Source organism: Pleurodeles waltl, chromosome 11, assembly GCF_031143425.1.
Source record: "Pleurodeles waltl isolate 20211129_DDA chromosome 11, aPleWal1.hap1.20221129, whole genome shotgun sequence".
Taxonomy (NCBI): Eukaryota; Metazoa; Chordata; class Amphibia; order Caudata; family Salamandridae; genus Pleurodeles; species Pleurodeles waltl.
Window position 1 is genome coordinate 66,728,179 of NC_090450.1, and position 17,808 is coordinate 66,745,986.

The window sequence follows — 17,808 nt, forward strand, 5'->3', positions numbered from 1 at the left end:
CCCTCTCGCCTTCTGCCAATCTGCGTCTTTGTACAGCACACACCGCCTAACACACGCCTGGGGTTCCTCCTCCGTTGCCCTCTCTCTTTCTGAGCCACTGTCTTCAACAAAGGACGGTATCTTAGCGCTGATGAAGTGAGCGGCTGCAGATCGATTTAATGGTCAGCAATTAACTAACCACCGGACTGGCGATGGCCGCCTCTGCAGCAGTGGCTTATCCAGCTTTCACATTCAATATCGGTGCAACACAGACACGCAGGGACAACGCCAATAGGTGTGGCTTTTGTTCAGTGCAAGCAGACGGAGACACTCGGAGCACATCATCACATTGACACAGATCACCCGTAAATGCATATATGTCGGCAACCAGCAAACATATAAGTAACATAAAACATGTATTAGTAAAGGGCACATTCGCTCCTTAAGGCACCTTGGCACTCATTTTGTTCAACTTCTGAAGGATGCAAATTGAGCGGACATACTGGGTTTTGGACCCGTGGCTACAAGGTCGGTCAGGCACACGTTTCTGGATGCATTAGTCCACTGAGCCACTAGTCCCAGTGTAGTGTCTGTGCACACACAGAGGAACATATCCACAGACAAACAGATGCACACAGATCACCAGGCCTGCAGATACCCATGCATCCAGTCCTGCATGCACCAAGGCATATAGGCCACCAGTACCACTGGCATCAGGGCACACACGCCACGTGGTATGCAGACACCCATACATACAGACTAACAGATATACAGGCTCTTACGTGCACAGACCAACACACACCGGCATGCATGCACTCACACACAAAACACACAAACACATGCAGTTCCACGAACCAGCACAGCCTTACTGAGATAGATAGGGCTAATGGGAGGTGTAACAAACAGTGGGAAGGCTTTACATTTATTTATTAATTAAATAATTTGCTGGAGAAATGATTGAGATAGAAAAGAGTGAAGGGTTGATACATACTCACTCCTCGGATGATGAGTGATGGAATGCTTTGGTCTCCACGTGGATCCAGCGGTGGAAGGGTAAAACATGAAACTAGAGAGACTGGTTGCAAAAAAGTGTTGGGGGGAAAAGTCAAGTTAGCTTCAGGCTTCTTTGTCAGTCACCTATTCCAAGCTGATCCTGACACACAAATGATGCCCGCTTTAGGTCCAAGGGATTACCAGGTGAAGGGTGACACACCTGAGCATGTCAACAGGACTGCTATTTTGAGATACATCTGGGCATTGACTGCGAAGCTCCAAGTGACTGGTGGTGCATGAGGACTGAGGCAGTGTGAGGGACTGTTCTAGCAATGTAGGCCTCGAGTTTGATAACGAGTCGAAACCTTGGTAATTTAGCTTACAATGAGACACGTTTAGGCCAATGAATCTTTTGAACACGTTTGGAGACTTCCCAGGACAAGACATCTGTTCAGCATACTAATCAATAAAACAATAATCTCGCCAATATGCACAATAACTAATCAATCGAGCTAATCAATATCATGCAATAAGAATCAAACACACCTTGACCTTGTGGTCATGAATAACCACACAAATCTAGTAAGAGTTAGGATATTTATTCCCTATTAGTTACACTCTAATAGCATATTTATTAGTCTCAATATCAGCAAGCACATCAAAACCACTACAATACGGCAACTCGAGTAGCGCTTTATCAGAGCATAGATCATGAACATTAAAACAAAGCACAACGTTAACATGAATCGACTTTAGCAGAGCATGATTAGCACGTTATTCAGCAAAGCAAGAATTCAGTCATTTGTCTATTTGCATCCGTTATTAGTGAACTCTTTAACTAACCTCGAATTAGCATCAGCATGTTGGGCTTCATGCAAAACAATTTAGCAACACAAATTTAGAAAACATCTACCTATGGCCTCTATCAAAAGAGCAGTTGGTACCTAGGAAGAAAAGGCAAACAGACAATTACAATATATCATCAGATAGTTACCCATCTGAATGGGTCAGCAAGCGTCTTCAGTCCTCAGGACATCAGTCGATTCACCATCAGCCAGGATAGAACAGGCAGGTTTCAGTAGGGCATAGCTAAGAGTAGGTTTCTTCCCTCTTAAGGAGGAGAAGTAAGCATTAGGTAGGGAATAGGATGAGGATGATTAAAGTATCAAACAGCTAAGGACAAAGTCTCGCAGAGTAGCAAGGCAAGGTAATGGTGAGGAAGAATGCTCATTAATGGCTAAGAAGAAGAATGGCTTCAAGAGTGGCAAAGTAATGGCTAGGAAATGGCTTCATGTCCTTCAGGAAAGCAGCACATTGCACGTTAGAAAAACACAGTTTAATATGAGACCAGGCAGCTAGGCCCAGACCCTTGCTAACTAAGGCCTAGTGATTAATTTAGCAAAACCTTTATACATAATTCTTAATGCTAATACAAAGTCACACAATAGTACATTGTTAATTCATCATTAGTCAGTTTCATTAATCATCGTATACATTGGTGGCCACTCCCCATGGGCACATTTCAAACGTGTTCATTATTTCTTTATTAAAACATTTCTATGCAGTTTCATTACACATTATTGCAAGCTTTTCATGTTAAGATCAATTTCAAAGATCACGCTCCAAAAAGTTGCTAGCACAGTGTAGCAGTAAAGGGAGGGTAAGGAACAGATTTGAACTTGTGTTCACGGACGGGTTTGGTGTCTGTTGCAGCCTCCAAAAAGAAGTTGAAGAGAAGAGCAAATTAAATTAACGCTTTTTATGAAGATATGTGGAAATAGTTGTAATGAAAAATAAAAAGTAAAGCTGGAGACCTGCTTAATGAGCAGGCAGGAAATAGACAGGGCACAGGGTGTGGGTGGTCTTTAAATTAAATTATTTTCAAATTGCTTAATTTAAGGAGATGGACGCAATAGTATTGAGAAAGCAAAGGTAAAGCTGGAGATCATGTAAGGTTCCTGTGTTATGTACAAGCAGGAAATGGACAGACCAGGAGGGATTAGCATCTTTTATCCCATGCTACCGCATTCCATAATCCTAGGAGTATTCCCACACTCCTGCTGGTTTCAAGCCGAAAGTTAACACTTGCTGATATAGAAATAAACAAGTTACTAGAAAAAAGGGCAGCAAATGGTCAACATATAAAGGCTTAGTTGGTGCTCCAAAGATTCAGCTTCATGCTCTTTTCAAATCTAGTTCCTCTGTAGTGAAAAACACATATGACGTAGATTAAGCACACGGAATCACGTTCAATCCATGACCTCTACTGGAGAAATCACATCATAGTACTGATGAAAACATTTGTATACATTCAAATCCATCACTTGATTTCAATGAATGCCCATTCTATTCTTGGCCTCTTTGCTATAATATACCAATGTGGCATTGCAATGGACACTGCTTGCAGTGTTGCATTCTCTAATAGTTGTGCTTTCCTTTTGTCCACAAAGATAACTTAGATCTGATGAAGTAATAAGCAGGAAGGTTCTTTGCCACATTTCACGTCTGCTCTAAGCAGTATGATATAGAAACATTATGAATTAAAGAAGCTTTATCTTTTAACAGTTTCACTGCTGGCATTTGGGGTTTCATTAACTCTACTAAGATTATTACAAATCCAACCATATAAAAAAGTGCCAACAAGGATATAATGGAGCTATCTTTGAGATCATAAATGTTAGAGCTAACACCTATCCTTGAGATCATAAATGTAAGAGCAAGCACCTATCCTTGAGCTCGTAAATGTTGGAACGAACACCTATCCTTGAGAGCATAAATGTTAGAGTTAACACCTATCCTTCAGATCATAAATGTGAGAGCTGGTACCTATCCTTCAGATCATAAATGTTAGAGCAAACGCTTGATGTATCCCTTCTCTGAATACCTCTGAAACACCCCATAATAGTCATCCCAAGTAATGACCCAATAAAGGTGGTATGTCAGAATATTGTTGTCGGAGATATCATGTAACACATATATTATGTAATTATATAATGTAGCAGAATATAGTCAAATTGAGGGTGGGTTTTCTATTTTTAGGTCCAATGAGGCAGTTCTTGAGTAAGTAATAGTTAGGACACCATATTAATGTCAGATGACATTTTGGAAACATTATTCCATAAGGCTACCCCATAGCATCTACAGTGCAACCACTAGGTTTTGATATTGGTAACGGTCAATATTTGTCATTCACAATGGATACAAAGTTTGGCTTCTTTCTAATGGGAGAACCTACATCCAGTCATTAAAATAAATCTTTAAACTTTGTGCAGATACTATAATTCCAGATAAAATTTGAAAGCAAATTTCTCTTTGATATTGAAACCCTATCCACAATCCGCTGAGCGACCTGTGCCTAAACCTGATTTATCTTTTTTGGCTAATGTTGCCTTTAAAAGAAAAATGTGCAAATAATTAATTTTAATTCTAATATGGAAGGATAAAGTACCCCCTGACATACATGATAAGGATATTCCAATTCTCCTCAGACATCCAAGACCTTTTAAAGGAACTTGGCCTTTGGCCTGATTCCTCTAGAGGGTTATGGAACTCCTCAATGACTTGCAATATCCTGATCATGTATGGCAGGGGGTACTTTATCTTTATATATTAGAATTCAAATTAATGATTTGCACATTTTTCTTTTTAAAGCAACATTAAACACCATTCTGGACTTAGGTTGTCAAAGCAGTGATATTCAAGATCAAGCGTGCAGTTTCTTTGGAAACTATCTACATCTAGCTCATGGACACTAATGCCAGGCTTCGCATTGGTGCTGGGGTAAGCAAATGCGATTCAAGTGACCATGAGTGACTCCAGTGATACAACCCAGTACAATAATCTTCAACATCTTTCTTAACAGTCCTTCACCTACTCCTTGCTCTTTAACTGCTCATGTCAGCATGTGAACTGTCTTGTAATGTACACTTAAGTGTAAGGTGATGCCTCTTTCTCCCGAGAGTAAAACGTGTCTCCCTTCCTTTGATCTGAACGCTAGAAAGCTTAAGACAGTTGCTAACCTTTATTACCTGCGTTGAAGGTTTTCAAATATTTGCAGCTGGAGACCCAAGGTTCAGAATAAGAGACGTGACTTACCACATTGAAATGCAGATGTCTGCCACGTACATCAGAAATTCAGCTGCAGCGTGATTTCAGCCCCTGTATGCGCGGACAATTTCAGAGCATGTCAAGGGTCCAATCTGTAGGGTTTCTTCAATGTCACATCACCAACAGTATAATTGTTCTTACTATTAAACTCACTTGTTTCATGCTCACTTATTCCTAAAAAGTCATACCTTAATTTTGGTCCAGTTCATTGATGACACAGACCCCATCAGCTGAGTTTGCTATACTGGATTTAAAATCATTAGGACTTTAATAAATTATTTGTCCTTTGAGGATACCATAGCCATTTTGATACCCTGGACTCTTAATGGAAATCTTATGCTTTAACCTTTGAGTATATCTGATTAGCAGATTGTTTCTAGATAGTTGTATGGTCCTTTAAACAAAATAAAAAATTTTTACTGACTAGCGGTACGCAATATAGTCATCTCATCAATGGCATTACAAACATTATTTACATTCAGATGGATAGACATGGAGAGTACTCCTGGAACTGCTTATATGTGAGCTATGTGACTTTTTTAAAGGGTTGATCTATACTGATTGATAAAGCATGTTATGGCATGTCACACGAGTAAGGAATAGTTAATGTGGTGAACAGTCCAAAATTTCCAATTTTTTCTGAGGAATGGTCTTAGTTCTTTTAAGTGAACGGGACAACTTTTAATTCATTATTTAGTAGTTTCTCTGCGATGGTAAACTATTTCAAATTCACCTTTCAGTGCATTCTTGCTCCTAGTTGTTGTTCAGAAATTGCACTATAAACTAAAATATTATTTTTAGGCCTCAACAGCCTCATGTAGTAAAAAGTAATTCATAAATAAAAAATACACATCCACAAACATACAGAATGGGACTTCGAGTTAGCCTACTTCATCCATTGGTCTATTTAATGGGCATTTGCATCTTGCTTCCACCCACCACAGCATACAACATGAGGCAGTGGTTCAGCCCATCTCAGCCATGGCTCTCCTACAATGTGAGCGAAGCGATTGGCCTGGTCATATGTGCACATCCTGCTAAAAAAGTGGACTCTAGTGCCAAGACTGCTGGGTAAATAGTTTACTTTACCAATGTTTTTTTTCTTTCTATTCTTTATTATTTTTTATTTTGTAGTCACCTTTTTGTACTTAAACGATGCTGTCAAGTAATTCAAAGTTTATCACCAGTAGGAAATAGTCTTCTGTGATGTTCTAGGAAGCTCACAAACTGGTCTAGTGAAATTCTATGTGATGGTTAGTATTTTGCGTATTTAAAATTGTTATTCTAAGCATATGGCCAACACATTTAGCGGAAGCATTGTTTTTTATTCTTCTTTTTGTTTTTATGACACATGTGTGCAATATTTTTTAAATAACTATCTTAGCAGATGCCACAGCAGATCTGTTGCCTTTCCCAATGCTTGTATTAAAGTATTTTTGCATTTATTTTTCACGCAAAACAAAATGTTGTATTATCTGCACAATGAAGTGAAATGGGCTATGATACTCCTTTCATTTTACAGCAAATGTAATTTCCTAGAATAGGACGAAAGTGTATAACAAATATGTAATTTCAACAGCAGAACTCTCTGTTCGCCAAACACTGCAGTAACAGGTTTTGAGCATTGAAATTTTATATTACAGAAACAGATAAAAAACTCTGGGGAAGGACGTAGTGCCTAACGCCACTTTTCACTTACTTATATATGTCAGTCCTGTGATGCCCTTGAGAGAACATCCCAGACCTCTTCGACCCTGCATTTCTCGTCTGCATTATCAGTTTGGTGCAGAATCCCCGTGGGGATGCATATCCAGCTGTAGTGTGACCGCACACATTTTGTCTCCTGACCGAGCACGTTCAAGAATATAGTCTAAAACACTGCAAAAAATATTGTTTTCTCATAAATGGTCTCACGTTAATAAATATAAAAAGAACATATATGAAAAAAAGAAATATTAGGCCAACATACACCGATTGCACTTGTAGAGGTGCAATTCTTCACCAGCATTTATGGATTACACAGATGACACAAAAGCTGTTAAAACTTTGTCCACCTTTGGAACAAGGGTACTGTGCAAAATTTGTTTTTTAGGGTCGAGCGCGGGCAATCGCTCTGCACCATGTTGTAATCTCTCTGTGGGCTTCTAACCAGCCTCATGTCACGCCTGTCACTTTCATTAGTTCGTGGGCTTGCCTTTTAAAAATCGATTGATTCCATTTGTGAAAGGCATGCAAGCATCATGCCTTTTCCGGTGTTTAGCCCTCCTCTAGCGCACCACTAAACTACTGAAAACATACGAGGCTCAGTGTTCTTTCTGAGCTGGTTTCTGGACTACTTTATCTTTTCATTTCCTGCGCAGGGCAATCTCGCTGGGGAGAAGTCGGGCGCTTTGCATGACATCTACCCTGTTACATGGATAATTGCACTTTTGCTGGTTACATGGACAATTGCACTTTTGCCAGTAAAATGGCTAATTTCACTTTTGCCAATAAATTTCACTGCAAGCGAACTTCTGTTTCCTTTTCTGTGTCTCTTTCATGCTCTTGGCATTCCTCGGCTCACATATGTGAAACTGTTTTACTTTTCATTATTAGTTTATGTGGCAAGAAAAGTCCGGTTACGAGTTTACAACGCTAATAGCTCTAACACGAGCAAACCTGAGACCTGTTGCATTGCAAATGCTTGTTAGATTTGTCAGCTTGTGTAAATTTTATTTTTGCACTTGTGTGCAAATGTGAGTTCACAATTGCCTTGGCTTAAGTGCAGTCGGTGTAATCTAAATTATCTGAGCAAAGTGGAGATTATAAACCCTCCTTGGTCCTAAAAAATAAATTTGCTTAAAATAACTTTACAATGCAGGTTTTCTTTTTTAAACTTGTAAATGCAATTTCCAGTTCAGTCCCAGGTCCAACATTTCCCTGTAACTCCACTTTCCCAGCAGTTCTATGTTGTTTTAGGCATTTAAATGACATCTGCAACCAAAGCCTGTGGCTGCCTCCCGCTCCGAATGTCCCCTCTGTTATTCTTGGAAGAAGATATTTCCTGCCAGGAAATGACCCATGTTGGTGATTACTGTTCAAATCAGTTTAACAATTAAAGAATTCTGTTTAATTCAATGTACCACAGTTTTCACATATGTCATAAAATATCTGGGCTCTTGGAATATAAACAACGCTCAATCAAGAAAGGGGCATGTTGAAAGAGAGTGAAGGACAGACGTCACGTGCATACAATTTCCCCTTCGGTGTTTGGTGGGGTTTCACGTACTTTACAGCGCCGTTGTTGTTAAGAAGTGGTCGTGCAGATGTTTGAGTGACATGGAGGCTCAAGCCAGAAGGGTGGGAAAGGGCCAGAGGGCTGGAGCTGCGTTTCCTCCCCAGCAGTTGGAATCACGGTAGGTCACACGGCTTTGCCGGTATTTTTACATTTGTCGATATTAATAGAAGTCAATTGTAACAGTTTGTACAGAGAGGGGCTCTTTTTATTACACCGTGTTTCTCGTGCTATTGCTACAACGCAGTGAGGGAGGTGACGTGGCCTCACGGCCAGACCTACCGACTCTGGAAGTGGGGGGATCCAGGTTAGAGTCCCAGCGTCGCCATAAACTCCTGTGATTCTGGGCAAAGCACATAAACTCCATTGCCTTTAAACAGAAATACATATCACTTTATATTGTGTAATGTGGGGCTTTTATGACCCTGGGCCATGTTTGCGCTGCATAAAACTGCAAAAAAAAAACAACCCTGTTGTGTAAGCATGCCTTCGAATACATACAAACTTTTCTCGCTAACACATCAAGAATTTTCGATTCTATTAAGGACACGCAAGGATTTTGATTCTCTTTCTTTACTGAATATTAAACCGCAGCTAATCAAAAGCTTTTAAACACAAAAACTATGTTTCCCAAAATCCCCAGTAGTCCATACTTTCCTCCAATCACATGCCTGACCCAAATCTATCGGTCCCTGAAAACACAATCCTTCATCTTTCTTTGCAAACAGTGGAAACCATATCAGCTTGACTCCCCAGAGGTGGAATCCAAACCAAATACCGGAATCTAAGACTTCCAACATGCCGTCTGCCAACTGGGCTACAGACTTTGACACAAAACATTCTCCTCCTGATCCAGCAGATCACTCAGACACCTTTTTTATCCACACCTACAACAAAATAAAAGAACAAATAATACCCAATCCATTCCAATGAAACAATAGGTGGCATCTGATTACAATTCAACACTTTTTATGCAAAAAATATCATCAGCAATTTAGAACCAATAGATGCAAGTAAAAACGTGCTATGGGTGGGATAATCCTCGCCTCTGTGTCCTTAATAGAACTGAAAATTCTTGACGCGTTAGCTAGAAAATTTTGTATTCTTGTCAGGACCAGAGTCTTCAGATTATGCTAGGTCAAAGCTGTTCCACCACCGCAGATGCCACATCAGCATTAGATTTATGATAAAAAATCTTGAAAGTCGAATCTGAAGTCCAGTCTGCCCCTGTCATTATGTCCTCTAAACAAACCCCTGTACTAAATGCTTTATAAGCCGTAGCTCCCAAACAGAGTGCGATCCAAACTTAGAAATATCTATCCCTCCTTCCCCCAACAGCCATCTGACCCACCTTGCCAGAGTTGCAACTGAATTTATTTTTGTAGTGAAATGAGCAATTGGCCCTGAAAATCTCTTTGAATCTCACAAGTTCACGCCTCATAAGCTTTCAAACATTTGACCGCACATAGCTTATGATTATGGGGAAACACTGGGTAAGAAATGCATCAAGATGCCATCTTTGTACGCTTAGAGAAACTCTCTAAGGAGTAAATACTCTACCTGCTAAATCCAACGCATGAATATCTGAAACACGTCCACAGGACACCAGGGAAATCAGAAGAGTGAGCTTTGCTGATAGATGTTTGCGTAAAAGGTCCTCATTACAAGGCAAGGCCCTCAAAAATATAACACAACATCTACATCCTATAAGGATGAATACCTAGGATGTGGAGGCTTGACCATCCAGATACTGCATAGAAGCTTGCATTTTAGTGGATGTTCTCCTACAGGTTTACCCTCTAGGTGAGGGTGAACCGCCGAAACCGCTGACCTAAAGTTATTAATGGTTCTGTAAGCTAGACCCAGGGCTGCTAATTCATAAAGAAAATTGACCATCATATTAATGCTCGCTTCCATGGTATCAATAAGTTGCTCACCACACCAACAAACCCAACTCTTCCTGGAAGACTCATAATTCAAGTGTGGAAGAGGCCCGAGATTGGGACAAGAAAAACATTGCGTTATCCGAACCTCCAGGCATCTGTCAGCACCTCCGGAAATTCTCCACACCATGAGTGACAACTGCCCCACTTTTATCAGAGGATGGGGCAGTCCCGCTGGATCCAGAAGCAGATAGGGATCGAACGGAATGGGAATCGGTCGTGCACATGACAGTGACATAGCCACTGGAAACCACTGTTGAGCCTTCCAAAGAGGCCTCACCAGTATAATCTCCTCCTCCTGTCTCCTCACCTGTCAGAGTACTCTCTGAATCATGGAAAAACGGGAGAAATGCATAGAGCAGATCCGTCTCCCATGTCTGAAGGAAGGCATCCGACCCTCTGCTAGCAGATCCAGTCTCCAACTGAAAAATGGTGGCAGCTGAGCATTCAGTCTCAATGCAAACAGGTCCATCGAACACAGAACCAAAATGATTCAAACTGCAAAACACTTGCAGGCTGAGCTTCCAGGCACTGCCATCCTTAAGGAATCGAGAGTTCCAGTCTGCCACCAGGTTGGCATGTCCCAGAATATTCTCAGCCGTCACCAAAATATGATGTTGAAGACAAAATTGCCAGAATTCTTTGTCAATCTATACCACCACACGAGACTTGGTACCTCCCAAGCAATTTATATATCGAACTGCCGATATGTTGTCTATGCGAAGAATGATACAACATTTTACTTAGCGGGTAGAAAGGGAGCAAATCTCAAACTCCCCGCTAGAATTTCCAGGCAATTGATATGGTGCTGCAGCTCCTCCGAGGATCACTGGCCCTCTTTCTGCACAGAGCCACAATTAACTCCCCACCCGCATTAACTGGCATCCAATTTTATTACTATCTCCGGTACTGAGGCAAAAATGGCCCTGCTATTCCACACATCCATGTGAGCTACCCACCAGGTGATCTTCGCCTTGGCCTCGTCTGATAGCAAAGTCTGCTCCGAATAGGAAACCCTTTGCAAAGATGCATTATCTTTAAGCGCTGTGAAGCCCGGTAATGAAGAAGGCCCGGAAAAATCACCTGGGTAGAGGAGGCTAATAGACCCACTAGTCGTGCAAGGGTCTTCAGTGATTAGGTCGGAGAGGCAAGAGCTCTCCTCAAGTCGTTCTTGTTAAAGTTCTGTTTTACCAGGGGCAATAACAGTTGGGCTTTGATAGAATCGACCTGGAAGCCTAAGAATTCTATGACTATGAATGGAGTCAAGGACGACTTGTCTGAGTTGATGAGGAAACCCAGATCTTGCAGAAGCTGGGTAGTCCGCGACAGGTGCATCAACATTGACTTCTCGCTTTGAGCCATGATCAGAATATCTTCGAGATATATAATGAGGTGGATGCCTCTTTCTCAGGAACTGCACCACTGGTCATATGAGCTTGGTGAAGCACCAAGGAGCTGAAGAAATTCCGAAGGCAAGGACAGTGAATTCGTACCATTGATCTTGCCAACAGAATTGCAGGTATCAACACTGCAGATCGTAAATAGGAACCTTTAGATACACGTCTTTGAGATCTAAGCATGCTAGATAGTCTCCTTTTTGTAGACGATTTCTTAACAAATGGATACACTCCACATTGAAGTGACTGTAGACTATCCAGGAGTTGAATTCCCTCAGATTGAGAACTAGGCGGGAACTCTCACCTTTTTTCTGTTCCAAAAAGACTGAACTGACAAACGCTGAAGGGTGACAACTCGTTCTGACTATGGCCTGCTTGCAGAGAAACGCGCCAATTTCCATGTTTGTGAAATCGCTCTCTACTTAGGAAAAATGAATGGGACATGAAGGAGCTCTCTGCTGAGGGAAGGCATAAAACTATAGTCTGAATCCTCTAACGGTCTGTAACATCTTGGGGTCTTGAGAAATACGTTCCCAAGCTGGGATATGCCATTTTAACCTCCTCCTCAGAACCACCTCTGAGTAGGGAATAATTCTCACCTGTTGGTGCAACATCAGTGGAGTTGAAACCACCTCAGTTGTTGCCTCTGATGCCATGGCCCCACCTCTCCGGCATCAGGTAGGGTAGAATCCACCACTAACATCTTTTTCATAGAGGATTGGGCCTTATTCAACGCGGAGAAGGTAGCCACATATTTCCCCAAGTGCTTGACAAATTTGTTCCCGAATAACATTCCATTTGTCACGGCTCCGGCCTCAAAAGGGGCTAATTCTGTCAGCTTTGGATCGATGTGCATCAAAAAGGACCATCTATGTTCGTAGACATAACGCAATTGGTATTGCCCAAGAGACAGGTGGCTTGTTGAGCCCATTCCAACACTGTCTAAGGATCCTGGGGGGAATTGGTTTCTTTTGTCTGAACTGCAAGTTCCAGGATTTTTGTGATAGGACCAGAAATGTCTAGCAGTTTGTCCTGGCATCCTTTCTATGCGCGGTCCAGGCCCTTTTTAGGATCCTCGGAAAATCTTTAAATGAATCTAGCCATGTTAGGATCTAATTCAGGCGTGTCTGCCACTTTTCCTACAAGGGAAGGGCGCATTCAGAACATAGAGTGCTGTGGACATCGGACTCAAATCCCTTTCTCAATCTGTCTTGTGCGTAATGTGCCACCTCAATGCAAGGGATCCACTCTGTGGAGCAAGGGTGGACATTATTTTCTGTAGCGGAAAACAAGGTACGTTGAACTTGGTCCCCCTCCTGCAGATTGTGGGTTTTATGCTTTTGCTGAAGATTGGGAAGAGGTATAGAAAGGTGCTTCTGCCTGTGTAGAGGGTTCTGAAAACGAGTAAGGGCACCCAACGAAGCGAAGGATCCATATTCATGATCCTTAAGAACTGAGGCAGCCATGTGCGCAAGAATTTCGGCCAAAGAGGCCCGTCCCAGTGAAACTTTCTGGGAAATGCCCAAATCAGATGTCTGGTCATCTCTGGACACAGTCTCGGGGAACACTCCCCCTCCCCTTAGTTCAGGTTGGGCAAACCTCATGAGCGGTTGAGTAAAGGACTTTAAGGATTTAATGAGAGTCTAATTCACAGAGTCCTGGACGTGATTCCCCAGGGCCCCAACTAATCTCTCCTCCATATGATGTTTGTCTGATATATCAGAGAGCTCCTGGTAATATTTGTCCTCCTCGGTGTAGTCCGCCATGTCTTTGAGCACGAGGTATGAAGGAGTTCAGGGGGGAGGGGCAGCCCCAGCAGGATATACGCCTTAAAGGCATTCAGATGGACTGTAATCAGCAAAAATAAAATTTCAGGCAGCAAAGATCAAAAGTGGAGGGAGCGCCTGCAATATAGCCCATAAGTCAGAGCCTTTCTACGTTTATTTGCCCCGTCAGGTGTTCTGTGGGATAAGTGTGCCTGTACATGTAGGTGCAGTGCTCGGGCTGATCCTCTACTGCACATGAAGAAAATGGGCACTGGGCGCATGCACAACACCAACTAAAGAAAGAGGACTACAGTCCTCCAAGTCCAGCGGTCGCGTTCTAGGTGTCCATTCGGACCCAAGGCACATAATCAATATCAATCAATCAATCAAATAAATTTGTAGAGCGCGCTACTCACCCGTTAGGGTCTCAAGGCGCTGGGGGGGGGTAAATGGGGGGGAGCAGGGAGGGTCACTGGTCGAACAGCCAAGTCTTGAGGTTCTTTCTGAAGACCAGTAGGTCTTTGGTTTTGCAAAGGTCGGCGGGAAGGGAGTTCCAGGTTTTGGGGGTGAGGTAGGAGAAAGACCTGCCTCCTGTGGTGGTGTGCTGGATGCGGGGGACTGTGGCTAGGGCGCGGAGCCGTGGAGGTTGCGTGTGGGAGTGTGAAAGTTTACTCTTTCATTGAGGTAGGTTGGGCCGGTGTTGTGGAGGGATTTGTGTGCGTGGATGACGATCTTGAATGTGATTCTCTTGTCTATGGGGAGCCAGTGTAAGGATTTGAGGTGTGGTGAGATTCGTTCGTGTCTGGGGAGGCCAAGGACGAGGCGCGCGGCTGTGTTCTGGATTCTTTGGAGTTTGCGTTTGAGTTTGTGTGGTACCGGCATAGAGGGCGTTGCCGTAGTCCAGTCTGCTGCTGATGAGTGCGTGGGTGACTGTCTTTCTGGTTTCTGGGGGGATCCATTTGAAGGATTTTTTTAGGATGCGGAGTGTGTGGAAGCAGGAGGAGGTTAGAGCATTGATTTGCTGTGTCATGGAGAGGGAGGGGTCGAGGATGATGCAGAGGTTGTGTGCTTGGGTTGCGGGGGTGGGTGTGGGGCCTAGGGCGGTGGGCCACCAGGAGTCGTCCCATGTGGTTTTGTTGGGGCCGAAGATGATGACTTCGGTCTTGTTTGAGTTGAGCTTGAGATGGTTAGTGGTCATCCAGTTGGCAGTGTCTAGGAGAGCGGCATGTAGGTTGGTTTTGGCGGTGGTGGGGTTGCGAGTGAGGGAGAGGATGAGTTGGGTGTCATCTGCATATGAGAGGATGGTGATTCCGTGTGCTCAGAGAATGTTGGCTAGGGGGATCATGTAGATGTTGAAGAGTGTGGGGCGGAGGGAGGACCCTTGGGGGACTTTGCAGGTGATCTTGGTAGTGTTGGAGTGGAAGGGCGGGAGGCGGACTCTCTGGGTTCGGTCGGTGAGGAAGGAGGAGAGCCAGTCAAAGGCTTTGTGGCGGATTCCTATGCTGTGGAGTGTGTGGTGGCAGACGGTGTCAAAAGCTGCGGAGAGGTCTAGGAGGATGAGTGCGACGGTCTCGCCTTTGTCGACTTTGGTCAGGCTGTCAGTGCATGCGATGAGGGTGGTTTCTGTGCTGTAGTTCTTGCGGAACCCAGATTGTGAGGGGTCAAGGGTATTGGTTGCTTCGAGAAAGTGGGATAGGCGAGTGTTGACTAATTTCTCTGCAACCTTGGTGGGGAACGGGAGGAGGGAGATGGGGCAGTAGTTGGAGAGGATCTCCAGGTCGGCTTTTTTTTTTTTAGGAGAGCAGTAATTTCCGCGTGCTTCCAGGGGTCTGGGTAGGTGGCGGAGTCGAAAGAGGAGTTGATTATGTAGAGTATGGGGGCGATGGTAAGGCTAGCTTTGTTGTAGATGCGGTGTGGACACGGGTCGGAGGGGGAACCAAAGTGGATGGAGTTCATGTTTTTTTCGGTTTCTACGTGTGTGGTAGGGGTCCATGTGGATAGTGTGGTTGGGGGTCTTGAGTGGGGGTTGAGTTGGGTGAGAGAGGGGTATGTGTGGTTGGTGTATGTGATATGAAGCTGTTGTGGATGTCCAGGATTTTGTGGAGGAAGTGGTTGGAAAGGGCGTCACATAGGGGCTGTGTGAGTGTGGGGTCTCTGTTGCTGGCTTTGGGTTTGGCATTTCGTTGATGATGGTGAAGAGTTCTTTGCTGTTTTGGGAGTTGTTGTCAAGGCGTGTCTTGTAGTGATCTCTTTTGGCGGTGCGTATGAGTTGGTGATGGGTGCGAATGTTGGTTTTGAGGGTGGAGAAGTTGGTTGAGGAGGGTTCTAGTCTCCATATTTTCTCAGCTTGGCGGCATTTGCGCTTGGAGTTCAGGGGTGAACCATGGGGCGTTCTTGATGTTGCGGGTGGTGATGTGTTTTCTGAGGGGTGCTAGTGTAGGTAGTGATCCATTTGGAGAGGTTGTGTGCTCCTGCGTTGGGGTCGTTGGTGTGGGGGGGTTATGGGCCAGTTGGGAGTTTAGTCGTTCTGTGGGGATCTTGTCCCACATGCGGTAGGGTGTGGAGTGTTGATGGTAGTGTGTGGGGGGTTTGGTGAAGGAGAAGTAGATGCAGCGGTGGTCTGTCCAGAGGAGTTTGGTGGTGTGGGTGTAGGCTATGTGTTGGCTTGAGGTGAAGATTGCTTCCAGCGTGTGTCCTGCTGAATGAGTGGGTGCGGTGACCAGTTGTTTGAGTACGAGGTTGTTGAGGTTGTCTATGAGGGAGGTAGTGTTGTGGTCTTGTGGGTTTTCTAAGTGAAAGTTGAAATCACAGAGGATGATGTAGTCTGTGTAGGTGAGGGTGTACGGGCTGATGCTGTCGGCGATGGTGTCGCAGAAGGCGGGACGTGGTCCAGGTGGTCTGTAGATTAGTGTACCTCTGAGGGTGGAGTTGTTGTTGATGTGGATGAGGAAGTGCATGTGTTCAGTGTTGCCGATAGTGTCTTGGGAGCTGGTGGTGACTTTGCTGGTGTCTCTGTGTAGGATGGCGATGCCCCCGCCTGGCTTGTTTAGGCGGTCTTTGCGTTGGAGTTTGTATCCCTTGGGGGTGGCTATGGCTATGTCGGGTTCTGAGGAGTGGTTGGTCCAGGTTTCCGTGAGGAAGGCGATGTCAGGTGAGTGTGTAGTGATGAGGTCCCAGAGTTCTATGGCATGTTTGTGAAGGGTGCGGATGTTGAGTAGCAGGCAGTTCAGGTGGTTGTGGTGGGTGGCATTGGTGTGGTGCGTGAGGGTGTTGTTGCGGGGTGTGTTCTGGTTGTGGGCTGGTGTGTTGCGGGGTTGGTTGGTGGGGGCAGGGTGGGTGAGTTTTGTGTTGGGGGAGTTGTGTTTGTTGAGGGTGGGGTCACTATGGTTGGTGTGTGGTGTGAGGGATGATGAGCAGGAGAAGTGGCAGGTGTAGCAGGTGAAGGGGCCATGAGTGTGTGTGGGGCTAGATGTGGTGCATGTGGGGCGGGGACCTGGGTTGAGAGAGTGGAGGGTGAGGGGGGAGTAGGTGTGTCTGGGAGGGCCAGGGGTTCTGGCGCTCGGTGCGGTCCAGGCGCAGACGGGCGCAGAAGGGCTTGCCTTTGGCGCGCCTTCAGTGCGCCAGCGGCGCGGCCGCGCCACGCCTGCCGTAAGAGGAGGGGAGGGTGTGAGTGGCTGCTGGGAGGCGGGAGGGCCTGTCCAATGAGAGGGCTGGGGGGTGGGGCCGCAGGGGACGCAGCGGCGGGAAAGGGAAAAGAGGAAAACGGTGAGAACAGAAGGGGGGAGGCGGGAGGGGCCGCAGGGGACTCAGTGGTGGGAAAGGGAAAAGAGGAAAATGGTGAGAACGGGAGGGGGGAGGTGGGAGGGGCCGCAGGGGACACAGTGGAGGGAAAGGGAAAAGAGGAAAATGGTGAGAACAGGAGGGGGGAGGCGGGAGGGACCGCAGGGGACGCAGCGGCGGGGAGAGAAGCAAAGTGAGGACGGGAGAAAGGAGGTGGCGCGGAAGGCAGAGCGGGGAGCGACCTACCTGCAAGCAGGATCAAAGGTTGCTCCGCAAAACATATATGCACCCCGTTGGGTGTTCTGATAATCCCGACATGGCAATGAAGAGGGCGTCAGGGATCAAGTGCGAGCCGGTCATGGACTCGTAACAATCTGGATGCGCAAGAGCACCATGCCAGGAGTGCACTGAGACACAAATATCCCCGCTCCCACTCCACACTGCAATATGACAGAAAAATTAATGTAACAATATTTTATTATACAATAGTATGAGAAACACTTATCTGACGGGCTGCAAGCAGCAAAGAAAGAGGAAGGACTGTGTTTGCAGGGACAGATATACAAGTG

The 17,808-nt window shown here is 44.9% G+C and overlaps 1 protein-coding gene across 5 annotated transcripts in view; it reads left to right on the forward strand.

The window, feature by feature from the left end:
- The window catches only part of KCNMB2 (potassium calcium-activated channel subfamily M regulatory beta subunit 2), a 471,865-nt gene that overhangs the window by 322,638 nt on the left and 131,419 nt on the right, over window positions 1-17,808 (forward strand). The window contains exon 1 of one of the 5 annotated variants that reach the window (XM_069213064.1): window positions 8,210-8,474. The exons of 3 other annotated variants lie outside the window; for them this stretch is intronic. In XM_069213064.1, the coding sequence (XP_069069165.1) occupies window positions 8,398-8,474 (77 nt within the window). In that variant the 5' untranslated portion in view covers window positions 8,210-8,397. Of the gene's footprint in view, window positions 1-8,209; window positions 8,475-17,808 lie in introns of those variants that run through there. One more of the 5 variants, XM_069213066.1, reaches the window with a different exon arrangement.